This window comes from Mytilus galloprovincialis, chromosome 1, assembly GCF_965363235.1.
Source record: "Mytilus galloprovincialis chromosome 1, xbMytGall1.hap1.1, whole genome shotgun sequence".
NCBI lineage: Eukaryota > Metazoa > Mollusca > Bivalvia > Mytilida > Mytilidae > Mytilus > Mytilus galloprovincialis.
In genome coordinates this window covers 111440257-111467934 of record NC_134838.1, presented here as the reverse complement: position 1 = coordinate 111467934, position 27678 = coordinate 111440257, and the positions used below count along the sequence as shown (strand labels likewise).

General features: G+C 32.3%; 1 protein-coding gene across 1 annotated transcript in view; it reads left to right on the top strand.

Moving 5' to 3' along the window:
* LOC143051708 (GRAM domain-containing protein 4-like) overlaps positions 1 to 27678 on the top strand; it is a 49440-nt gene that overhangs the window by 13167 nt on the left and 8595 nt on the right. The window contains exons 10-17 of the mRNA XM_076224624.1: positions 3539 to 3610; positions 10264 to 10307; positions 10703 to 10809; positions 11329 to 11483; positions 11886 to 12021; positions 12701 to 12791; positions 16117 to 16198; positions 18034 to 18099. Of these exons, the coding sequence (XP_076080739.1) occupies positions 3539 to 3610; positions 10264 to 10307; positions 10703 to 10809; positions 11329 to 11483; positions 11886 to 12021; positions 12701 to 12791; positions 16117 to 16198; positions 18034 to 18099 (753 nt within the window). The remainder of the gene's footprint in view (positions 1 to 3538; positions 3611 to 10263; positions 10308 to 10702; positions 10810 to 11328; positions 11484 to 11885; positions 12022 to 12700; positions 12792 to 16116; positions 16199 to 18033; positions 18100 to 27678) is intronic.

Sequence of the window (27678 nt, the reverse complement as noted above, 5' to 3'; positions counted from 1 at the left end):
TAATTCAGCAAATCCAATGAAAATCATATGTCTTTCATCTCATTTTTTTGTAAAATTGCGTCAAAAACTTTGTGTAGAAAAAAAGTGTTTGTAAACATTACATTAATTTCTGGACCGATGGCCGGTCTAGCTATGAAAATATGGATTGTCAAACAGAAAACAGCCCATAAAACATGTAAAAAATAATCTTGATGCTCTTATAAACCATCTTTGAAGACTAAATTAGCACTCAGCTGTCTAAAAATGAATTTTATTACACAATAACTTTCCTATTTGAAAAATCCACAGGGGCCAAAATGCGAAACTAAACTCCTAACTGTGTATTGCTACCTTAAAGACAGATTCGGCATAATTTCTGAAAACAAATCCAATGCACGAGATAAGGATACACACAACGCAATGTTAATTATGAATTATTAAGGCTGTGCCAGTTTATATTTCAGTGTGTGTTTACCTTTGATCTTTATAAGGTTTAAATTGTCTTAAAAATGTTATGTACTTAGCTTTCACTATTTTAAGGGGGCTCGCCGGTATAAATCTTTTTAATATAGGATTTCACTATATTTTTCTTTAAATGAACTTTATCATATACTTAATAGAAAAATAAAATAAAAAGATGGGGTCACCGTTCATTTAAGCTCACCATCTGCCTTCGGAAAAAGCATACATTTTTGTAAAGGTACTTTTTTCTGTTGAACTAATAGGAGAAATAGAGGTAATATCGATATAAAAAAAGGACTAAATTACAGAAATCGCTTTAATTTTACAATAGTTAATGTACAGCTTATTTGAAAAAAATGATAAAAAATATAGGTCACCGATGAGAAAAAAAAGATATTTCAATTTTAATGCCAAAAGATGGCATATTTGCACCAAAGGGAAAATAGAAACATTTTAAAAGTCAACTGGGGCCAAAACAAATTGATTTTTAGGGTTGATTTTGTACTATTTCATAAAGTAACAACTTATAGTGTAATAAATACAATTTGTAATAAAAAAAATAATGTCTAAAATTTTTGCTGAAATTTTTGTACCCATGAGTCTCCTTAATGTTAGATTTTTGCTACCCTGTATTGTTAGCTCACCTGGCCTGAAGGGCCAAGTGAGCTTTTCCCATCACTTTGCGTCCGTCGTCGTCCGTCGTCGTTGTTAACTTTTACAAAAATCTTCTCCTCTGAAACTACTGGGCCAAATTAAACCAAACTTGGCCACAATCATCATTGGGGTATCTAGTTTAAAAAATGTGTCCGATGACCCGGCCAACCAACCAAGATTTTAAGTTGGTCCAAATCGGGTCCAAAATTAAACTTTGTTTGATTTCATCAAAAATGGAATAATTGGGGTTCTTTGATATGCCAAATCTAACTGTGTATGTAGATTCTTAATTTTTGGTCCAGATTTCCAATTGGTCTACATTAAGGTCCAAAGGGTCCAAAATTAAACTTAGTTTGATTTTAACAAAAATTGAATCCTTGGGGTTCTTTGATATGCTGAATCTAAAAATGTACTTAGATTTTTGATTATTGGTCCAGTTTTTAAGTTGGTCCAAATCGGGTCCAAAATTAAACTTTGTTTGATTTCATCAAAAATGGAATAATTGGGGTTCTTTGATATGCCAAATCTAACTGTGTATGTAGATTCTTAATTTTTAGTCCCGTTTTCAAATTGGTCTACATTAAATACCAAAGGGTCCAAAATTAAACTAAGTTTGATTTTAATAAAAATTGAATACTCTTTGGCTTTTTTGATATGCTGAATTTAATCATGTACTTAGATTTTTGATTATGGGCCCAGTTTTCAAGTTGGTTCAAATCAGGATCCAAAATTATTATATTAAGTATTGTGCAATAGCAAGAAATTTTCAATTGCACAGTATTCAGCAATAGCAAGAAATCTTCAATTGCACAGTATTGTGCAATAGAAAAAAATGTTCAATTGCACAGTATTGTGCAATAGCAAGAAATCTTCAATTGCACAGTATTGTGCAATAGCAAATATTTTCAATTGCACAGTATTGTGCAATAGCAAGAAATATCTAATTGCACAATATTGTGCAATAGCAAGAAATTTTCAATTGATTGGAGTTATCTTTCTTTGTCCAGAATAGTAGTTGAATCAACTTAAATCATTGTTTTATACAATGCACAATGTATATTCACTTTTACTACCAACTGATAAATTAAAACACTCTTTACCATTCAGTGATAACAAGCACTTTTTGTTACATTTTAATATTTTATGATGTATTTAAATGAGTAGTTATTGTTGCAAACTCCATTAGAAATTTGAATTGAGATCAGTTTTGAAAAAAGGGAAAGGGGGATGTGAAAAAAAAATGGGGGGGGGGGGGTTAATTTTTCTCATTTCAGATTTCATAAATAAAAAGAAAATTTCTTCAAACATTTTTTTGAGAGGATTAATATTCAACAGCATAGTGATTGCTCAAAGACAAAAAAATTATTTTAAGTTCATTAGACCACATTCATTCTGTGTCCAAAACCTATGCTGTGTCAACTATTTAATCACAATCCAAATTTAGAGCTGAATCCAGCTTGAATGTTGTGTCCATACTTGCCCCAACCATTCAGGGTTCAACCTATGCGGTCGTATAAAGCTGCGCCCTGCGGAGCATCTGGTTACCATTTTTAGTAAATCTTAGTAATCTTTAACAAAAATCTTATCCTCTGAAACTTCTGGTCCAAATTAATCCAAACTTGGCCACAATCATCTTTGGGGTATATAGTTTAAAATATGTGTCCGGTGACCCGGCCATCCAACCAAGATGGCCGCCATGGCTAAAAATAGAACAAAGGGGTAAAATGCAGTTTTTGGCTTATAACTCAAAAACCAAAGCATTTAGAGCAAATCTGACAAGGTAAAATTGTTTATCAGGTCAAAATCTATCTGCCCTGTAATTTTCAGATGAATCGGACAACCCGTTGTTAGGTTGCTGCCCCTAAATTGGTAATTTTGAGGAAATTTTACTGTTTTGGGTTATTATCTTGAATATTATTATAGATAGAGATAAACTTTAAACAGCAATAATGTACAGCAAAGTAAGATTTACAAATAAGTCAACATGACTGAAATGGTCAATTGACCCCCTAAGGAGTTATTGTCCTTTATAGTCAATTTTTAACAATTTTTATAAAATTTGTAAATTTTTACTAACATTTTCCACTGAAACTACTGGGCCAAGTTCATTATAGATAGAGATAACTGTAAGCAGCAAGAATGTTCAGTAAAGTAAGACGTACAAACACATCACCATCACCAAAACACAATTTTGTCATGAATCCATCTGCTTCCTTTGTTTAATATTCACATAGACCAAGGTGAGCGACACAGGCTCTTTAGAGCCTCTAGTTTGGTTTTGTCATCATAATCATTGTATTCAGAACAACATTTATGTTTCAATAAGAAGTGTAGCATTATTTTAAAATGAAAATATGTTAAGTACCATTATCTGCCATATGATGTTTTGCAGTAGATAAGTAGTAGTGTAGGAAATACTGTAAAACACCTGTACTATTTTTAGCCTAAAGAAGATAGCAGTTCTGGACTTACAGATAAATTCAGCCTGGTGATACAGGTGGCAAGAAAAGTTCAGGTATTTAATATAAATCATCAGATTATGAATGAACATTATCTGTCCTGCCAAAAGGTTTTAAATGTGGATTGCAACCCCAACTATATAACTGTTCTTTACTTTACTTTAATTTGCAGTCTTTTTATACCTTATAGTCCTTTGATTAACTTTGCCATTTCTAAGTTAAAGCCCTGAAATTTTATATCCTTGCTACTAACAGACATCAATCATAAAATTATACTCAGGTCCTCATATCATTCCAATATGCAAATTTTGGTACTTATCATAAATTTGAACCCTCATGCCGATAGTTTTATATAATCAGTTCCATCTACATTTATTAGTCAACCTTCAACATCAGCAAACCAACAGTATACTCATAGCTCAAATTCACGCTCATCGTCTAGCACAAACAACGAGTATCACAAGCTTCCAAAGTTAAACTTACCTATATTTACCAGAGATATACTAGACTGGCAATCATTTTGGGACTCCTATGAAACCGCAATCCACACAAATCCTACACTGAGTGATGCACAAAAATTCAACTACCTAAAGTCCCTTCTACAAAGCGAAGTGTTACAAACTATAGCAGGTTTTTCCATGACAAACACAAATTACGACAAAGCAATTTCATTACTCCAGAAAAGATAAGGGCAAACTCATAAAATCGTCCAAACCTACATGCAGGCCTTACTTGATTTACAGGCTCCAATTCATACAATTACTAGTCTCCGTAACTACTATGATAAGAGAGAAACTTATGTAAGAGGTCTCATGTCACTTGGACAGACAGACGATACGTACGGATCACTACAATTTCCTGTAATTTTAAATAAATTACCCGCAGAGATACGTCAACATTTAGCACATGACAGATCCACAAACTGGACACTATATGATTTACGCAAAGCGCTTCTTGAAGAACTAAATATTATGGAAGCCGGCAAATTACCAGAAAAAGTAGAAAGCCCACTCACTACCGCTACATTCTTGACCAACGCAAAATCACGTACAAAAGCATCATTCAACAAGAACGAAGGGTTGTATTCAGATAAAAAGATAAACACAAAGCAATTTTGTCACGAAATCGGACACACAACCGTCAACTGCACTAAAGTCACAACCGCTAATGCGCGGATGAATATATTCAAGACCGAACAACTGTGTTTCAACTGCCAAGGTCTCCACAAACTAGCTGCTTGTAAATCAAAAAGTAACTGCTGAAATTGTAACAAACGTCATCACACTATCATATGTAGTAAAGATGAGAAATTTGAGGAAACGGCCAGCCAAAGAAACCGAAAATACGGTATTACATTCTTCACTAACACAAAGAACTACAAATGTACTGTTAAAGACAGCCGTCACTACTGTAAGTTCAAGAAAATAAAGTGCAGAAGCCAATATTTTGTTAGATGAAGGTGCGCAGAGGTCCTTCATAATGGAGACATTTGCAGAGAAGTTAGATTTAGTTTCAAGCGGAAACAAGCAGTACACCTTTCCGTTTTCGGAGAACAAAATAGACAAGTAAGACACATCAAATCAGCAACAGTTTATATTCAAACAGATGAAGGCGAAAATATACCATTAAACGTACTAATTATTTCTGAAATTGCAATGCCACTACAAATTCACATGAAATCCGTTACTTACATGAGACACTTACGCAGACCAAAATTAGCACATCCTGTATCGAACGATGACATGTTTGAAATTGAAATACTAATCGGAGCAGATTATTATTGGAGTATAGTTGGAGATGAAATTATTAGAGGTGAAGGACCAACCGCCGTTGAATCCAGGCTTGGATACCTTCTATCAGGACCCACAGTGGCAAGTACATGTACCAAAAGTAGGATCTCTATTCTTAATCTTATCGTATCACACAAGACAGAGGAATTAAACCTAGAGAAATTTTGGGAGATTGAATCGCTTGGAGTTGAAGAAAAGACCGCAAATACTGAAAACAACGAATTTCAGAAAATGTACGAAGAAAGAGCAATATCTTACAATAACAACAGGTAAATAGCCAAACCTCCGTGGAGAGCAGAACATCCACCTATACCAACAAACAAAGCTGTTGCTTTCAGAAGGACTGAGAGTGTAATTAAAGTTTAAGTAAGGAACCAAAATTACTTTTAAAATACGGAGAAATAATTGATGAGCAGGAAAAGCGAAGATTCATTGAGAGAGTTGATAACGAAGAAATCAAACCAAATATCAAGCTGCATTACATAGCACATCACTCAGTAAAGAAGGATTCAGTAACGATGCCAATCAGGATCGTATATTATTGTAGTTGCAAACAGACACCAGATAGTGCTAGCTTGCATGACTGCTTACTGAATATACGGCCTAAATTAAATGAAGTCACCGCCATACTACTCAGATTCCACTTAAATAAGTATGCAGTATCTACAGACATCGAAAAGGCGTTTCTAAATGCTGGACTGGACATTGAGGACCGCGACATAACTAGGTTTTTCTGGTTAAGTAAACCAACAGTCCCAAACAGCGATTTAACAACATACAGAATCACATCCGCACTATTTCATATTGAATGCCGTATTATCAAAGCACTTGAATAACCATCCATTTGATTTCAATTAAAAACTTACCAAAGATTTAAATGTAGATAACATTGTATCAAGCTTTGAATCAAAGAACAACTGTTAAAATACTTTAAACTTGTTTGTAGTTTATTTGCAGATGGAGGATTTAACTTGTGCTCATGGGCCTCGAACAGTCAACTATTACAAGAATTATCAAGAATCGAAAACGTTATGGACAAAGATCAGCTAGTTAAAATCATAAGATTACAATGGGATACATCCAGTGACACATTAGGATTCGTTACGCCTAATCTAGATACATCAGAATTGATAACAAAACGCGAAGTACTAAGACAATCATCAAGGATTAATGACCCGCTAGGAATACCAAGCCCTATAACCGTCCGCAGTAAAATGTTAATGCAAAACATATGGGAGAAAAACTTCAACTGGGACGAATTACTACCTGACTCAACAATCATAGAATGGGAGAATATCAGAAAGGATATCCAGGAAGCCACAAAGACAGTTGTACCCCGACATTACTTTGATGAAAGTTCAGACACAAACAACGACAACGTAATACATGTATTCACGACTCTAGTATGAAAGCCTACGGCGCATGCACGTACATTGTCGCAAACGGAAAAAGTTCCTTAATAATGGCAAAGAACCTCTGAAACAACTGACAATACCAAGATAAGAATTGATGGCTGCCGTAATTGGAAGCAGACTTTTAGCACACATTAGGAACACTTTGCAGATAACCCGTGCAGTTTTATGGAGTGATAGCCAGATAGTTTTGATCTGGTTGAGTTCAAAGAAAACTTTAAAACCATTCATTTTAAACCGTGTTAAAGAAATTATAGAGCTAACAGAAGAGTTAACTTGGTGATACTGTCCAAGTGAGTCAAATCCTGCTGACTTACTGTCAAGAGGATAACCATGAGTAAATTCAAAGACAACCGACTTTGGATGCATGGCCCAGATTGGCTCACAGTAGAAGATAATTGGCCAGAATGGCACACAGATGAAGCACTAATTTTATCCACTATTGCGCACCAAGAAGTCGTAGTAGATACCATACAAGCTACACAGAACAAATTTACTATACACAGGATACAAGGGATAGGAAATGTCATCGATTTGAATAGATTCAACTCATTCAAGAAACTTCTTCGAATTACTGCTTACATGAGAAGATTTATTACAAACTGTAGAATACAAGCTATACAAACAGGTATGTTAAACACGATCGAAATACAAAACGCATCTATAACGTGGATACAATATACACAGAAAAAGCATTATTCAGAAATCATTCAAGATTTGCAAACGGGAGAGGGAAAAAAACACAACCTTGTCAAACAACTCAAATTATACATAGCTAAAGACAAATTAATTCGCTGCGACAGACGCATTCATAATGTACCTCTTGAAGAGTATACAAAATTCCCGATATTGCTACCCACAAATGACAAATTGACACAACTTATCATAATGGACGCACATGTAACTCATTTTCATTCAGGATTATCGAGTACCGTAACATTACTACGCCAAACCTATTGGATACCATCGATACAACAAATTATCAAGAGCATTATACATAAATATGTGATCTGCAAGAAAGTTGCTAGTCGACTGTATTCGGCTCCAGATCCACCTCCTTTACCTAAAGATCGACTTACAGAAGCACCCCGTTTACAGTAACCAGAGTAGATTTTACTGGTGCCTTGAATGTTAAAACCACAGATGGACTTACCAGTAAAGTATACATTTGTTTATTTACTTGCACAAACACTTGTGCTGTACATTTGGAAGTGGTGATGAATTTATCTGAAGAGACATTCATATTAGCGTTTTGAAGATTCACCAGTAGAAAATCATTACCAAAAATTATGATTTTAGACAACGATACAACATTCATTGCAGCTGCAAAACAATTAACAAGATCATCATCCGTTATAGAAAACTAAATAACTCTGGAACTACATGGAAGAATATACCAAAAAGAGCAACATGGTATGGTGGCTTTTGGAAAAGGCTTATAGGACTAACGAAGGACTGTATCAAAAAGGTATTAGGGCGTTCATTGATTCAGATTGAACTATTAAGAACCATTGTTACGGAAGTTGAAGCTATACTCAACAACAGACCTTTAACATGCGTATCATCCGACCCGTTAGATGAACCGCTCACCCCGTCCCACTTACTTTACAGACGTAGAATAACATCACTACCTTACCCTAATATTCAGGAATTGGAACATTCACAAAATGATATGACACATAAATCTACGAATAAACTGTTTAAGATGAAATTACAGATTATTCAAAGTTTTTGGTATAAATGAAAACATGAGTATTTAACAGCTCTACGAGAATATCATCGCAATACAGGGAACAATAAACAGCTGATCAGCATTGGAGACATGGTACAAATCTATTAAGATTCGCCGAGGATCAAATGGACACTATCCGTTGTCAAAAAACTCAAAGTAGGAGGAGACGGACTAGCAAGATCTGCCGTCATAAGGACCAAAAATGGACTTCTGATCACAAAACTGTACCCAATTGAAGTTAGTTTGAATAGCGATGATGACAATACAGACTGTGCAATTAAAACATGTCGCAAAGCTAAAATGGTTGCCATGGAGAGGATAAAGAAATAGACTAAGTGAATTATACAAAGACTTTAAATGTGTTAATAGCGAGATTCAATTTAGTTTTTCATGGACATTAATTCATTTGAGAAATGCTTAAAGTTTTCAGTTATTTTATTTTCTTAATGGTTAAATTCAATGTTTTTTATTAATTTCACTTTTGTGCGGCCCCCAGTATATCATAAATACCCCACACTTGACGTTTACTATGTACCGTGCTTTATGTAACGTCACATCACCTTGACGTGTTACTAGGCTTTTCTTAGACACCGTTCACACTAGCATTTTTTTTTTTATCAATCTAATTTGAATCGATCTAAATAAAACCAGTTAGCGTTCACATTATCTTTAATCATAATGATCTCTATCGGTCTAATCTGAACCACTGCGTTCACACTACAATTAAAAACGCAATCGATCTAACCTTTTTACCTGTAAAACTGTAAACATTGTGTATAAATAGAACTTATTTATCAAATTCATGTGTTGATACACTGATACACACACTTGAAAAAAAATTGGATAAAGTTATTGTTTCTCTTGAATCGCAAGTTAACATTTTGATACTGGTGTTATTGCAGTTTTCTTTAATTTTGAAAAAAAATAACCGTAGCAACGAAGTTACAACACGACGCCGGAAATACTGCGGTTCCTGCAAAGAAAAAAAATCAACATAAGAAAAGAAGACACAGATTTCGCAAATCTATGATACGGCGAAGACAACGTGTTTTCAGTTTGTTTTAAAGGTCTTTTAACAGAGAAATGTGGGTTAAACAACGAACCTCTGAGATAGTTTTGCCGCTATACATGCGCATACGTTATTTTCGATTCAATCGTACTAGTTTAAACCGATCTCTACGTTCACATTTAAAGTAAGATCGGTTTACTTTAGATCGATTCAAACTAAACTACCTCTTTTGGTGTTTTAGTTTAGACCGATTGAAGATCGATTCAAAGCGTTCACATTAGCCCTTAACCCGATCTAAAGTGAACCGGTCTAGTTTAAATCGATAAAAATGGCCTAGTGTGAACGGGGTCTAATACATCTATCAAATAGTCAAGACGTCTTTTATTTCTATTACCCACTTTATGATAGTACTCATAGGGCAAATATATATGAATGCAAGGAATAATAGGGTGTATATTAATGAGATAGATGTAGCTTTTTGTGTTGTTCTACTTTGCTTGCCTTTTGTGAAACACATCCTTGAATGGTTTGTTCAGATTGAAACCTGTATAATAGAGTTTATCCAAAAAAAAAGCAGGTCAAAAGGATATTTGGTAAAAATGTGAACTTACTAATGAAAATGATACCTCATAATTTTTTTTGTCAGTGAGTAAAACATTTAGTGTGACTGTGATGGTTTTAAAACTGATATTTCTGAATTATTTTTTTTCACATTATATGCTTTATCCTTGTTCAGCAAATATTGAAAGTATGAATATTATTTCAGAATGGACTAGGGGCTGCTGCGGATGGTTTAGAGAAAATACAAAGGTAATAAAAAGATTAAATTAGAAACATAAGAGTTGGAGCATCTATATATTAAGTTCATTTGCACTTTTATTTTTATAGAACTTAAACTAACATTGAAGAATTTCATTTATAAGATTTATATCATGTACCAAGTATAACTTTGTTTTTATTTTGTAAAACATTTGATTATCAAAAAAGTTTTTTTACTTAAAATGTTTTAAAGAATTGATTGAAGATGAATCATATAGCCAAATGGGAACAAGACCTTAGATATATATTACTATTAACAAAATTTTTTATGGAAATATGAACATGAACGATTGTAATATTGGGCTTATATATACATTGTAATTACCAATAACTTGCATAATGAATGAAAAATTCACTTAGAAAATGATTTTAATGATATTTTTCAGTTTATTAACTTGGAAGACTCCAGTGACCAGAAAGCTATTTATAATGTTATTTATTTGTTTTGTTATGTCGTTTACTGCATCAATGGAAAACTACAGTTATATAATGGGTAAGTATGTGGTAATGATAAGCAAATTAATCATAATCGCCCTTAACACCAGATGCAATGAAATTGTTATTTAGCCAATATATTTTAAGTGAAAATATTTAAACTTGGTTAGAGATTACCATAAAAATTTAGGCGAAGGCCTTTTCTAGATGGCTGTTGATAATGATACCTGTTGATTTTCAAATTCAATGATCAGAAAAAGACCTTATCCTTTAGAAAATTGATCTGAAGTGATTGTGGAGTGACTAATTATCTTCTTTTTGATAACCAGCTTTTGAAGTTGACATAATAGGGAATTTTTTTAATCTTAGGAAACCATTGTTTTGTGATCAATAAGTATTTGCTTTGAAAGAAAATATTATTGAGTGGTGCCATTGGTGCTTTAGTATTAGATTCTAAAGAATGCATTAAATTTGATTGGATAGTTTCCATTGTGGGTTGACTTTTGACTTTAGATAAGTAACATGTACAGTTTCACAAGGTTTTTGTTGCAGTTATTTATTAACCTTTTTATTTTAGGTATATTTTTAGGAATCAAAATGTTTATTATCAACTACTTTTATAATCGATATCCACGATTGAAGAGGAGGTATGATTCAACATACAAAACATGGCAACAGCTTCCAACAACAGTAGAATGTGAACAGAAAATGGTTAAGTCAGAAATTAATAAGGTTAGATTACACAGTTAATAAGGTCCCAACAGACCTTCAGAGATTATCCTATAGTAGTCACTTACTCTGTTCATTTGAAGATATTGCTATTTTTTAGTAAAGACTATAGGGATAAATAAAACAAAGGTCCATTGAATTTCACAAAGTTTGAGGTTGAGAAATAAGGATTCTTTAAAATTAGACAGTCAAGAGATAAAAAAAACCCAACTTTATATTTCATACAATAAATCATTTTGATTAATAAAAAATTCATCATTTTAAATGGACATGGTATAATAAAGCTTCCTTTTGTTTTTTTGATTTTTAGAGACAACACTTAATTGGAGTTTGTTCACTTTAATAATGATTTTTATCATTTTTTTTATGAACTCAAAATAAAGACATTGCAACTTTATATTACAGTTTATATTGTCGGAGACAGAGTCAACTTCAGAAGAGTCAGCCTCTGACACATCTACAAAAACAAAGAAAATCAAAGATACAGATGCAGAATTCTGTCAGTTATTTTCTCTACCGAATTCAGAAAGTCCAGTATCAGGTAGGTCCCTCTCTCTCTCTCTCTTTCTTTCTCTCTCTGAGCCCATAAAATTGAATAAATTACTTAAAAAGGAAAGGCCAAGAACTTATTGTTTATGATGATTTACATCAGGGTAATTCTGTTAAATATATCTTCTATCAACTAACTTTAATAAGAAAAGTTGACATCTGTCAACCAATGGAAAAAGGAATCTAGATTTTGCTATTAGATAACCATATATGCAAACCTGAGAAAATATGCAAAAAATGAGAGCTGTGGTGTAGTTGTTAGTGCATCAGACTTCAAACACAAAGGTTCTTGGTTCGATCCCCTTTCTGGGGAAAAAATTTCAGGGACTGAATTTTCAGCTCTCCCTCAACACCATTTGCGAGTATGGTCTCAGAAACTATGATTGTCTGACGGAAGGGGATAATAAATGGCTAGCCCATGTTAAGAGAGAGCAATATCTCTTACAAGTAAAAGACACCCTTGTAGATTTCGAAAAAGAACTTGCTAATGCCGCTACAAGGCAGCACTCGCACCTGCAAAGTGGAAAGGGATTAATATAAGTTGTAATAACTTGTTTCCCAATCCACTATAAATAAGTATATTTAAACTAAACCATGGAGTCATTTGTAAATAGACAATTTTGATTAGAAAAAGATGAATGCATAAAATGTAGATTCCTTTACTTTTGTAGGATGGCAGGGTGGGAAGAGATGTTCTCTTGTTAACAAAGAAAAGTCAGTTTTATCAGGATTAAAAAATGGAAAACTATATCTTACAAGAAGGTATGTTGATGCTGTTATTAAATCAAATTATTGCTACATAACCTTAAATCATTAGTTAATTGATTTCTCACATAAAATATTGGTTTCTTAAGGTATTCCATTTTTATACGACCGCAAAAATTGAAAATTTTTTGGTCGTATATTGGTATCACGTTGGCATCGTCGTCGTCGTCGTTGTCGTCCGAATACTTTTTGTTTTCACACTCTAACTTTAGTAAAAGTGAATAGAAATCTATGAAATTTGAACACAAGGTTTATGACCACAAAAGGAAGGTTGGGATTGATTTTGGGAGTTTTGGTCCCAACATTTTAGGAATTAGGGGCCAAAAAGGGCCCAAATAAGCATTTTCTTGGTTTTCGCACTATAAATTTAGTTTAAGTAAATAGAAATCTATGAAATTTTGACACAAGGTTTATGACCACAAAAGGAAGGTTGGGATTGATTTTGGGAGTTTTGGTTTCAACAGTTTAGGGAATTAGGGGCCAAAAAAGGGCCCAAGTAAGCATTATTCTTGGTTTTCGCACAATAACTTTAGTATAAGTAAATAGAAATCAATGAAATTTAAACACAAGGTTTATGACCACAAAAGGAAGGTTGGGATTGATTTCGGGAGTTGAGGTCCCAACAGTTTAGGAATTAGGGGCCAAAACGGGGCCCAAATAAGCATTATTCTTGGTTTTCGCACCATTACTTTAGTATAAGTAAATAGAAATCTATGAAATTTAAACACAAGGTTTATGACCATAAAAGGAAGGTTGGGTTTGATTTTGGGAGTTTTTGTCCCAACAGTTTAGAAATAAGGGGACCAAAGGGTCCAAAATTGAACTTTGTTTGATTTTATCAAAAATTGAATAATTGGGGTTCTTTGATATGCAAATCTAAACATGTATGTAGATTCTTAATTTTTGGTCCCGTTTTCAAATTGGTCTACATTAAGGTCCAAAGGGTCCAAAATTAAACTTAGTTTTAACAAAAAATGAATCCTTGGGGTTCTTTGATATGCTGAATCTAAAAATGTACTTAGATTTTTGATTATTGGCCCAGTTTTCAAGTTGGTCCAAATCAGGGTCCAAAATTAAACTTTGTTTGATTTCATCAAAAATTGAATAATTGGGGTTCTTTGATATGCCAAATCTAACTGTGTATGTAGATTCTTAATTTTTGGTCCCGTTTTCAAAATGGTCTACATTAAAGTCCAAAGGGTCCAAAATTAAACTAAGTTTGATTTTAACAAAAATTGAATTCTTGGGCTTCTTTGATATGCTGAATCTAAACATGTACTTAGATTTTTGATTATGGGCCCACTTTTCAAGTTGGTTCAAATCAGGATCCAAAATTATTATATTAAGTATTGTGCAATAGCAAGAAATTTTCAATTGCACAGTATTCAGCAATAGCAAGAAATCTGCAATTGCGCAGTATTGTGCAATAGCAAGAAATTTTCAATTGCACAGTATTGTGCAATAGCAAGAAATCTTCAATTGCACAGTATTGTGCAATAGCAAATATTTTCAATTGCACAGTATTGCACAATAGCAAAAAATAGCAAGATATTTTCAATTGGAGTTATCTTTCTTTGTCCAGAATAGTAGTTGAATCAACTTAAATCATTGTTTTATACAATATACAATGTATATTCACTTTTACTACCAAGTGATAAATTAAAACAATCTTTACCATTCAATGATAACAAGCACTTTATTTTATATTTTAATATTTTATGATGTATTTAAATGAGTAGTTATTGTTGCAAACTCCATTAGAAATTTGAATTGAGATCAGTTTTGGAAAAAGTGAAAGGGGGATGTGAAAAAAAAATGAGGGGGGGGTTAAATTTTTCTCATTTCAGATTTCATAAATAAAAAGAAAATTTCTTCAAACATTTTTTTGAGAGGATTAATATTCAACAGCATAGTGAATTGCTCAAGGGAAAAAAAATATTTTATGTTCATTAGACCACATTCATTCTGTGTCAGAAACATATACTGTGTCAACTATTTAATCACAATCCAAATTTAGAGCTGAATCCAGCTTGAATGTTGTGTCCATACTTGCCCCAACCGTTCAGTGTTCAACCTCTGCGGTCGTATAAAGCTGCACCCTGCGTAGCATCTGGTTGTTTGTTAAATTGCTACATATTATAATATATGTTTAAGTCCTGCTTGTCAAAAAGAACCAATATAAGCTATTGTATCATTATCATCATCATCAGAACTTGTACCTGTATCGATGGTCTGCTTTTTTAGCTCACCTGGCCAAAGGGTGTCCAGCGTCCGTCGTCTGTAAACTTTTACAAAAATCTTCTTCTCTGAAACTACTGGGCCAAATTTAACCAAACTTTGCCACAAACATCATTAGGGTCTCTAGTTTAAAAATGTGTCCTGTGAAGTGGCCAACCAACCAAGAAGGCCGCCATGGCTAAAAATAGAACATAGGGGTAAAATGTAAATTTTGGCTTATATCTCTGAAACCAAAGCATTTAGAGCAAATCTGACATGGGTTGAAATTATACACAGGTCAATATCTATCAGCCCTGAAATTTTCAGATGAATTGGACAACCGGTTGTTAGGTTGCTGCCCCTGAATTAGTAATTTTAAGGAAATTTTGCCGTATTTGGTTGTTATCTTGAATATTATTATAGATAAAGATAAACTGTAAACAGCAATAATGTTCAGCAAAGTAAGTTCTACAAATTGGTTATCATGACCAAAATGGTCAATTGACCCCTTAAGGAGTTATTGCCCTTAATAATTAATTTTTAACAATTTTCATAAATTTTGTAAATTTTTCAAAATAATTTCCACTAAAATTACTGGGTCAAGTTCATTATAGATAGAGATAATTGTAAGCATCAGGAATGTTCAGTAAAGTAAGATCTACAAACACATCAACATCACCAAAACAGAATTTTGTCATGAATGATCCATCTGTGTCCTTTGTTTAATATACACATAGACCAAGGTGAGCGACACAGGCTCTTTAGAGCCTCTAGTTTTGTCCAATATCTTATCATAAACTTTTTGTCATGAAACATCTGTGTCAGTAATGTATATATCTAGATATCCCTGCAGGAAAATTTCGTAACAATACAGTTTATATAAAAGATTCGGAAAATGATTTTGTAAAAAAACCTCATCCTAATAGCTTTTATCAAAATATGAACAATTGTTTTCAATGACAAAAGTAAATGAATGCTTGCTTAGACATCCTACATATATTTAACAAGAATGCTTTCCTTCAAAATGAAACATATATCTCAAATTGTTGCAGAAAAAAGCAAGATATTCTGACAAATATGATGTATAATTTTTTTTGTTCTTTAGTTTCCTTTGCTTTGAGAGAACAAAGACCCCATCAAAGAAGAATATTGTCATACCATTAGCAGATATAACAGAAATGTCAAAAGTAAGTTTCATAATGCATTGATTGATAATTTTCTCCTATAGTTCAAAGACTAAAATATGTTAAAATTAAACAGGTATTCTTTGTGCCCTGCCTTTAAGTGGAGGGGCATTTTAATGTTACTGTACATCTCTATATATGTCCCAAAATTGATTTTTGTTCTCAAACTTTTGTTTACCTCGACCAAATGTTATGAAACCTATACACTTTACTTATTTTCACAAAACACAGATGAAATTTAATTTGAGTGGTGTCACCTTTACTGTTCTTGAGTGATGTCCCTTAATATTGTGATATGCAGGGTCATCATCCCTGTCCCATGGATACATTCTCCATTTATTCATTATGTTTTCTGTCAGTATTTCCAATATAAAGTTTAATTCATAATCAACAGTATATAATTCTCTTGATAAAAAACCCGTTTTGATTATTGTATATCAGGCCTGGGGTAATGGTAATTTGTAATTGTAATGCATTGTAATATTACTTTTTTTGGATGTAATGCAAAGTAATTTGTAATGCACATTTTCTGCATTACAATTACATGTAATGTAATGATTACTTTAGTTAAAAATTGATGTAATGCCTCCATTACAGTACATTACTTTTCATTACAAATTGGTAAAATAGATAAAATTGAAGAATATTGTATAATAAAAATAAAATATTAACAAAAACAAAAGAAAGTATGGAATAAAATTTTTTTCACAGTTAATTACTGTATTAAATAAGGTAAGAAATATAAAATGGTAAACAATATCAAGTCTTTGATCTTGGTTTCTGATATTTGTTTAATATGATATGGGAATATTTTGGTGTTAGGTGGTCTTTTTAAAAATTATCAAACAAAACTATATAGATCAATGAAAAAAATATGAAGATGAAAATTTCATAATTCTATACACACCTTACATTTATTTCAATGAAATATTGAATATATCAAACAACATTTTAAACCAAACTGTGGTTTGGGTCCTGTCTGTGTTGTTATTTCACCTAATTAATATCACAATGTTTTTATTGCAATCAAATCTTCTCAACTTATGTTTGTCCTCACAGAACCCTTAGGCATTTCACAAGATAATCCTTTAATGACACATTTATTATATCCCCTTGAAATCCTTAATGATGTCTTAATGATTAAGTGATCAATGTTAGAAACAAAATTATATGATAATTTATTTATTTTTTACCACCACCTAAGAAACTTAAAAGTTACTTTTTCAGTTTCATGCCCCCTACTACTCATTCAAAGGGTATAGACACAGGTAAGGTGCAGTACATGATGTTGACATCTACTTGTCTGAGCCATGTGAAGAAATTTCAATCAATGCACTGGAATAATGGAAGTCAAATTCAGTGTGCCTTTCTTCTTTGGTTAATACAGCTATCAAGTATTTAGCCATTTCCCACACATAAGCTCCTGTAGAAAGGCTTTTAAGTATTGCCGGAAAGTATACAGAACTGATCGCTGTTCTCTTAATGGCATCACATTTAAACCACTTATGATGATAAAGTGCAATGGACATATTAAGTATTTGAAGTCTATGTCCCTAACACTGTATACATATGTACATATACCTCTGTCTTTGAAATGCTTTTTGTTTTTATATTGAAAAAGTAATGTGTAATGTAATGCATTACACAGGCAAAGTAATTGTAATGTAATGTATTACATGTGAGAAAAAATGTAATTGTAATTGTAATTGTAATGGAAGAATCACAAAGTAATTGTAATGTAATGCATTACATTGCAATGTAATGGCCCCAGGTTTGTAGTAAGTTAATCAGTACTATTACAATATTCTTTTAACAATTATTAACCTCTTATTTTTAAGGCCAAACCATATGCTATATTACCCGGAAGTGGAATGTCAATAGAAATAAAACTAGTTGGTGGCAAGGTAGGTAGACTGAACAAAAATATCTAGTATTTGATTGATGTATCATGTTCCATTTTTTATGAGGTGCATATCTGATGTGGAATCTTAATGATCAAAATTTAATCTGAAAATGTACCTGAGCGTGAGAAATGGTAAAAACTTTGGATTTTGTTTTTGTGGCAAAGTTTAATATCTTGATTGAACTGGACTTGTGGACTGGACTCATGGACTTGACTGGACTTGACTTTCACATGTTTAATTTTTTAAATTTTTAATATTTTTATATGTTTATTTTGTAATCTTATGATAAACACTGTACTTGACGCTGTTTTATTCAATATAATCATATATCATCATATAACAAAATTGATGCTGATATTCCAATCTGTAACTCAATTGATAAAAATCATTTGTTTGGGAGGTTGAATGTCATCAATTAATGCAACTTCATATGACAGACAGGTAATAAATTTAAATTATATATTATATATTGTATTAACAGCATCAATTAAAGTATTAATAAACTTGAACCAGGGTCAAGCGAGAAAATCAATTTTTCTTGAGATGACCAACGATAATCTATAAATATTGAATAGAAAAATAGTGATGACAATCATGGCAGAACACAATCAACTTAAATGTTCCACAAGTTTTGATAAATTTATGTAATAAATAGTGTTGTCAATGGTTAACTGGTTAACCGGTTAACCGTCGGAAGGACCGAATACCAAAAATGCTAACTGTTTAACCAGACGTTTTTGTCAATTTCAGTAGATTTGAAATAAATGTGTATTGAAATCATTTATAATTTTGTTTTATTTAGAAATTATTTGTCGTTGTTATTAGTTTGACAGATCAATTGCCCAGTATATTGATTGCTATCAGTAATTCAAACAACATAAAATCAATTAGAACTTAGACAACTTGTCTATCAGCTCGGGGCAAGATCTTAAGGAAACATAATTAGTGTACATGTTTTTGTCGAGCCTGCGACTTTTGTCGCAGAAAGCTCGACATAGGGATAGTGATCCGGCGGCAGTCTTAGCTAACTTCTTAAAAGCTTTAGATTTTAGAAGGTGAACGACCTGGATGCTTCATACTTTGTATATAGATGCCTCATGTTAAGAAGTTTCCGTCAGTCACATGTCCAATGTCCTTGACCTCATTTTCATGGTTAAGCGACTACTTGAAAAAAAAATTAAGATTTTTTGTAATATTAAATTCACTCTTATTATAAGTAATAGGATAACTATATTTGGTATGTGCGTACCTTGCAAGGTCCTAATGCCTGTCAGACAGTTTTCACTTGACCTCGACCTCTTTTCATGGATCAGTGAACAAGGTTAAGTTTTGGTGGTCAAGTTCATATCTTGGCTACTATAAATAATAGGTCTAGTATATTCAGAGTATGGAAGGACTGTAAGGTGTACATGTCCAACTGGCAGGTGTCATCTGACCTTGACTCCATTTTCATGGTTCAGTGGTTATAGTTAAGTTTTTGAGTTTTGGTCTTTTTTTCTAATACTATATGCAATAGGTCAACTATATTTGGTGTATGGAAATATTTTATGATCTATATATCAGTCGCGCAGGTTTAATTTGATCTTGACCTCATTTTCACGGTTCATTGATCAGTGTTAAGTTTTTGTGTTTTGGTCTGTTTTTCTTATCCTGTATGCAATACGTCTACTGTATTTGGTATATGGAATGATTTTAAGGTGTACATGTCTAGTTGGCAGGTGTCATCTGACCTTAACCTCATTTTCATGGTTCAGTGGTCAGAGTTAAGTTTTTGAGTTTTGGTCTTTTTTTCTAATACTATATGCCATAGGTCAACTATATTTGGTGTATGGAAATATTTTATGATCTTTATGTTAGTCGCGCAGGTTTTATTTAATCTTGACCTCATTTTCATGGTTCATTGAACAGTGTTAAGTTTTTGTGTTTTGGTGTGTTTTTCTTAAACTATAAGCAACAGGTCAACTATATTTGTTGTATGGAAGAATTGTTAGCTGTACATGTCTGCCTGGCATGGTTCATCTGCCCTTACCTCATTTTTATGGTTCATTGGTCAATGTTTAGTTTTCTTGATTAATGTTAAGTTTACTTGACAGTGTAATACAGCTTTACATTTAGGACTATCAACATAATATCAATGATTAGTAAAGAAGGCGAGACATTTCAGTGTGTGCACTCTTGTTTTTAACTGTAATTTGAAATCAGTAATTCGATATAGAATATGAAAGAATAGAAAATTTTATTTTAAGTCGAGTAACATGAACATTACAAACATAAGCTCTGTAGAGCCTTTTGCCGACATATTTCCAAGTTTTCACGATTTCCTTCACTATTTTTTGCTGGAAGAAGACTTCAAGTCTTCTGAAGGCCTATGGTGCCAACTTTAAAATCATTGAACCTCTGTATGCCGCATCCGTTTCTGTGTATTACAATTTTATAACAACCTCCGATTCATGACACCGATTTTTACACATGATTAAGCATCTGAATCATTTAATTTGCAAAACAATCACTATCATAAATATGTACCCTTTTATTTATGTAAATTATTAGATTTCATCTCATCTACATGAAAGTTATTTGTTTACTTGTAACTGGATGTTTCAAATGTGGTTATTAGTATTAAGAATGCGTGAATTTGGTATCGGGTCGACTCGCCCTGTTTACATGTTCACCTTTGGTCTGTTTGTCCTGAGTTCTTTTGCCCATATAGTATGTTCGCCCTGTGTTCATTCTCTTTACTCTTATCAAGGATGTTTTTTAATACGTCCTTGCATTTATTGAAAAATATTAATATTAAGGGTATCGTTAAAAAACTCCAAAACACGATTTTGTGAAACCCAAGGTAATACAATCGTGTTCAGTCAATCAAATTCTGTGTTTCTCATGATCAAATTAATAAACCAGTCAAAAACGTTTTCTCTGAAGATTATTCTAACATGCTAGATTTGAACTTGTCTGATCTAGTTGTAAAATCATGAACATGGGAGATGAATTTTCATCTGCAAGGAGGTTTTTACACAGCTTAAGGATAAAAGCACGGCTGATTGACAAAATTCAATGATGCAGTACTACCATAAAGATAATAAATAGTATTTTTTTCACTAATTTATTGACATAATACTTGTTGTAACATATGTTATTTATGTATTCAATTAAATCATTTAAAGCACAATGTACTACCAACAAAAAGGTTGGGACCCCCCCCCCCCCCAATTATGAGTGGTGTCCCTTAAATGAGGGACTGTCCCTAAAACAAGGGGTCATTTTACTGTTGAAAAAAAAAAGAAAGATTAAGAAAGATTTAAGATTTTTAACTGAAAAGTGGGAAAATTCATTATATTTGGAACAACTTTTCAAATGAGGGGTCAAATTAATAAAGAAGATAGTTCTGGGGGAAAAGTTTCAAATAATATGAATATAAAGGTGCTCATTTTTTACAGTGGGTTGTAATGTTCTTCCAATGAGGGTTATCCCTCATTTGGAGTGATGTTCCCAACCTGTTGAAGGTTGGTCTTTGTGCATAATTCAAAATTAGAAATTTCAACAAGCATCTAATATTCTTACACAAGAAAATAAACCCTGGTCTGCTAGCTACATGTTCATCTTTTCTACTGATTTAATAACTAGAATCATGCAAACAGACTTAAGACTTAAGACTAAACAAATATGACACTTTTTCTAGACAATCCAGATCACGCAAAATACTTTGCTAAAAATTGTAACCTTTAAAATTGTCATCGAGCACTAAAAACCCCCATGGGGACTTTCAAAAGTTGGCAGGTATGTAACAAGTCTTACTATTTTTATGCCCAATTTATGGGCATTATGTTTTCTGGTCTGTCTGTCTGTCCTGCTTCAGGTTAAAGTTTATGGTCAAGGTAGTTTTTGATGAAGTTGAAATCCAATCAACTTGAATCTTAGTACACATGTGTTCCTTATGATATAATCTTTCTAACTTTACTGCCAAATTAAAGATTTTACCTAATTTTCACGGTCCACTGAACATAGAAAATGAATGTACGGATGGGAAATCCATGTACTTATGACACATTCTTGTTTGAAGAAAAAAAATATGTCATAACGATAATGGAACAAAGCAGACTGGGTTAGTGGGGCTGCTCTTATGGTAATTCAAGTTACCTTTTATTCACCTTCTTCCACCTCAGAGCAATCAGCCCTATGATTTTAATTTAATATTGCGTACACCTACATATGAATGTGCAACCTCCACATCGTTCAAGCTAGGCTTTGTCATATTTTAAACGAAATGCCAACTCAAAAATTGAGAAATGCAAATCAACGTGAATGTAACTTACGGGTATGTATTATACTTGATGATTCAAGTTTTCAAACATTTTCAATTTGATAAGATCAAGAAGTTTATTTTAATTTTTCAATCTGAAGTTATTACAAACGCTATAGTAGTTACAGAGTATTGGATTACTAAAAATCAACCTTTGCAAGGAATCCTCACAGGCAAGCCTTATAATGCCAAAGGACAGACTTTATTTCATCGTAAAATAAAAATGTACATTTGTAGGGTGCAACAGATAAGGCTGTCAAACATCGTCTTGAATGAACGATTATTCGAGTAACCGGTTAGGCAAAATTGTATGATTTGACAACACTAGTAATAAATAGACTAGCAGTGATTTAACAGACATGAAATGATTAAATTGTTATATAAGATATTCATTTCCTTCAAAACTCTATCACTTGTATGTCAAAAAGTTATATTATTTATAATGTCATGCAGAAATATGAAATGTTTATCTATTTTTATAAGTAACCATGAGTGATGGTTAAATTAATGAGTGCAAAGAATCATTTACTGATGATCAGGGGGTGAAATATTTCAGCATTGATGGCATATAGTTTCCATTAGTGTTGTCAAATCTTACAATTTTTCCAAACTGGTTACTCGGATAATCGTTCGACCGATTAACCGGTAGTTTAAGTTGGTGTTTGAAAGCTTTATCAATAGTACCCTACACATAGATAAGATGAGGTATGAGTGTCAATTTGACAACTTTTATCCAAGTCATAAAGGAGTAGGGGCATTAAGGCCTGGTTTTGGCCCAAGAAAATAAAATGTTTGATAACTTTTTCAAATTGGAACATAATCTTTAGAAATGCATAGGGTCAAGAAATATAAATGAAAAACATTAAGATTCTTATGTGATGACGTCACAATTACGTCATAATATATACTGTTTTCACAAAAACGATGAAAATTCAGAATTTATGCAGTTTTCTATCTTTATTTCTGTTGTGGAAACATCGTGCGCAGCCAAGAAACAACAAAATAATTTAACTGAAGCTTTATCATTACTATTGACAAAATCTCACCAAATATAAAGTTGTTTCTTGGGTGCGCACATACTTTTCCAATCGAAAATATACTTAAAAATTTGATGAAAAACAAGGAAAATAACAAAATTTTACAAAATATGCAAATTAAGGCATGATTTGTTGCCATGGTAACTTGTTTAATGTCCAAAATTATTTTGATTTTCTGAACTTTTAAATTTGCAGTAATTTTTGGGCCAAATAAGGGCCTTATTGCCCCTACTCCTTTACGCTTATGGAATTGAAGTTTGTCCTTTGCCATTATAAGGCTTGCTATGTGGTCATCACTGTCTTTGTAAAATATAAGATATCCCTTCCAGTAATGTTATGTGGTCATCACTGTCTTTGTAAAATATAAGATATCTCACCAGTAATGTTATATGGTCATCACTGTCTTTGTAAAATATAAGATATCTCTACCAGTAATGTTATGTGGTCATCACTGTCTTTGTAAAATATAAGATATCCCTTCCAGTAATGTTATGTGGTCATCACTGTCTTTGTAAAATATAAGATATCTCTACCAGTAATGTTATGTGGTCATCACTGTCTTTGTAAAATATAAGATATCACTACCAGTAATGTTATGTGGTCATCACTGTCTTTGTAAAATATAAGATATCCCTTCCAGTAATGTTATGTGGTCATCACTGTCTTTGTAAAATATAAGATATCTCTACCAGTAATGCTATGTGGTCATCACTGTCTTTGTAAAATATAAGATATCCCTACCAGTAATGTTATGTGGTCATCACTGTCTTTGTAAAATATAAGATATTTCACCAGTAATGTTATATGGTCATCACTGTCTTTGTAAAATATAAGATATCTCTACCAGTAATGTTATGTGGTCATCACTGTTTAAGTAAAATATAAGATATCCCTTCCAGTAATGTTATGTGGTCATCACTGTCTTTGTAAAATGTAAGATATCTCTACCAGTAATGTTATGTGGTCATCACTGTCTTTGTAAAATATAAGATATCACTACCAGTAATGTTATGTGGTCATCACTGTCTTTGTAAAATATAAGATATCCCTTCCAGTAATGTTATGTGGTCATCACTGTCTTTGTAAAATATAAGATATCTCTACCAGTAATGCTATGTGGTCATCACTGTCTTTGTAAAATATAAGATATCCCTACCAGTAATGTTATGTGGTCATCACTGTCTTTGTAAAATATAAGATATTTCACCAGTAATGTTATATGGTCATCACTGTCTTTGTAAAATATAAGATATCTCTACCAGTAATGTTATGTGGTCATCACTGTTTAAGTAAAATATAAGATATCCCTTCCAGTAATGTTATGTGGTCATCACTGTCTTTGTAAAATATAAGATATCCCTACCAGTAATGTTATGTGGTCATCACTGTTTATGTAAAATATAAGATATCCCTTCCAGTAATGTTATGTGGACATCACTGTTTATGTAAAATATAAGATATCCCTACCAGTAATGTTATATGGTCATCACTGTTTTTGTAAAATATAAGATATCCCTACCAGTAATGTTATGTGGTCATCACTGTCTTTGTAAAATATAAGATATCTCTACCAGTAATGTTATGTGGTCATCGCTGTCTTTGTAAAATATAAGATATCCCTACCAGTAATGTTATGTGGTCATCGCTGTTTTTGTAAAATATAAGATATCCCTACCAGTAATGTTATGTGGTCATCACTGTCTTTGTAAAATATAAGATATCTCTACCAGTAATGTTATGTGGTCATCGCTGTCTTTGTAAAATATAAGATATCCCTACCAGTAATGTTATGTGGTCATCACTGTCTTTGTAAAATATAAGATATCTCTACCAGTAATGTTATGTGGTCATCACTGTTTATGTAAAATATAAGATATCCCTACCGGTAATGTTATGTGGTCATCACTGTTTATGTAAACTATAAGATATCCCTACCAGTAATGATATGTGACCATCACTGTTTATGTAAAATATAAGATATCCCTACCAGTAATGATATGAGGTAATCACTGTTTATGTAAAATATAAGATATCTCTACCAGTAATGATATGTGACCATCACTGTTTATGTAAAATATAAGATATCCCTACCAGTAATGTTATGTGGTCATCACTGTTTTTGTAAAATATAAGATATCCCTACCAGTAATGTTATGTGGTCATCACTGTTTAAGTAAAATATAAGATATCCCTACCAGTAATGATATGAGGTAATCACTGTTTATGTAAAATATAAGATATCTCTACCAGTAATGATATGTGACCATCACTGTCTGTGTAAAATATAAGATATCCCTACCAGTAATGTTATGTGGTCATCACTGTCTTTGTAAAATATAAGATATCTCTACCAGTAATGTTATGTGGTCATCGCTGTCTTTGTAAAATATAAGATATCCCTACCAGTAATGTTATGTGGTCATCACTGTCTTTGTAAAATATAAGATATCTCTACCAGTAATGTTATGTGGTCATCACTGTTTATGTAAAATATAAGATATCCCTACCAGTAATGTTATGTGGTCATCACTGTTTATGTAAACTATAAGATATCCCTACCAGTAATGATATGTGACCATCACTGTTTATGTAAAATATAAGATATCCCTACCAGTAATGATATGAGGTAATCACTGTTTATGTAAAATATAAGATATCTCTACCAGTAATGATATGTGACCATCACTGTTTATGTAAAATATAAGATATCCCTACCAGTAATGTTATGTGGTCATCACTGTTTTTGTAAAATATAAGATATCCCTACCAGTAATGTTATGTGGTCATCACTGTTTAAGTAAAATATAAGATATCCCTACCAGTAATGATATGAGGTAATCACTGTTTATGTAAAATATAAGATATCTCTACCAGTAATGATATGTGACCATCACTGTTTATGTAAAATATAAGATATCCCTACCAGTAATGTTATCTGGCCATCACTCTCTGTGTAAACTATAAGATATCCCTACCAGTAATGTAATGCTATGTGGCCATCATTGTTTGTGTAAAATATAAGATATCTCTACCAGTAATGCTATGTGGCTATCACTGTATATGTAAAATATAAGATATTGCTACCAGTCTCGATATGTGGCTATCTTTGTCTGTGTAAAATATAAGATATCTCTGCCAGTAATACTATGTGGCCACTACTGTTATTTTTTTTTCTATTATTAGTCAGATAATTACATACTTATTTATAAGATTAAGATAAGCATTTTTCGTTTTAGAAAAATACCAAAATATCATTCATGATAGCTGTCAATTATTTGATAAATGAATAATTTACTGACAAAAAAGATGAAGCTTAATCTTCAACATTTGAATGAGATGTTACAACTGATCATACTGTTCATTATAGTAAATAATAATGATTACCCTGTAACCAACAACTCTTTACATCAAACATAATTAGATATGTCAGTTTATGCAAAAGTTTCCTCCTAATATTTTCAGAGATAACTAATATATCAAACTGTTGGATGATTACTATATCAGGCTAATGGAATACACAAATGTGATATTATCACTTATACATGTTTTATTTCGCTATTATAGGCCAGTCTTGAAATTTATTCTTCAAAAACATCTTATGCAATAAAGAATTTTTTAGATGGTTTTAATAAAACATTAAACTTAAATTTAAGTGCAGATGCGTTTATCTGTTTTGACTAGATGCCAGTTGGAGTAATCACTGATCACATTAATGATTTCTAATTTTAAATTGAAAGTAGTACTTCCGAATGGGATTGTAAAATATACATGGACTTACGAATATGTGTCAATTTTATCGCATATGAGAGAATGCAAATGCTAGGTCTGAATCAGACAACTGCTGGTGCGTTAAATTTATAATGGACGGGAAAGGATGGTCTTCAGTCACCAATGAAGCGTTAAGCAGTACCAACATATCTCAGTTATTTAATCATTTAAGGTAGCACAATACAAAGATTTTATAACTCCAACTCCCAAGTTTTAAAATGATGTAACTTTCTTAATAATGCTTGAAAATTTATAAAAGTGGTAGTTTTGGATAGCTAACAGATTACTCTTTCAAATTAATGCAATGTTAGCATTATGCAACAATTATGTAACCAATTATAATGTTAACTGTGTCTAAAATATTTTTCACCAAATTTCCACTTTCAAATAAAATTAGCTTCTGCATAGGTATCCCTAGAGGGTTGATTATATAATATGTTGTTACTATGGCCATCATCTACAAAAGGGTGT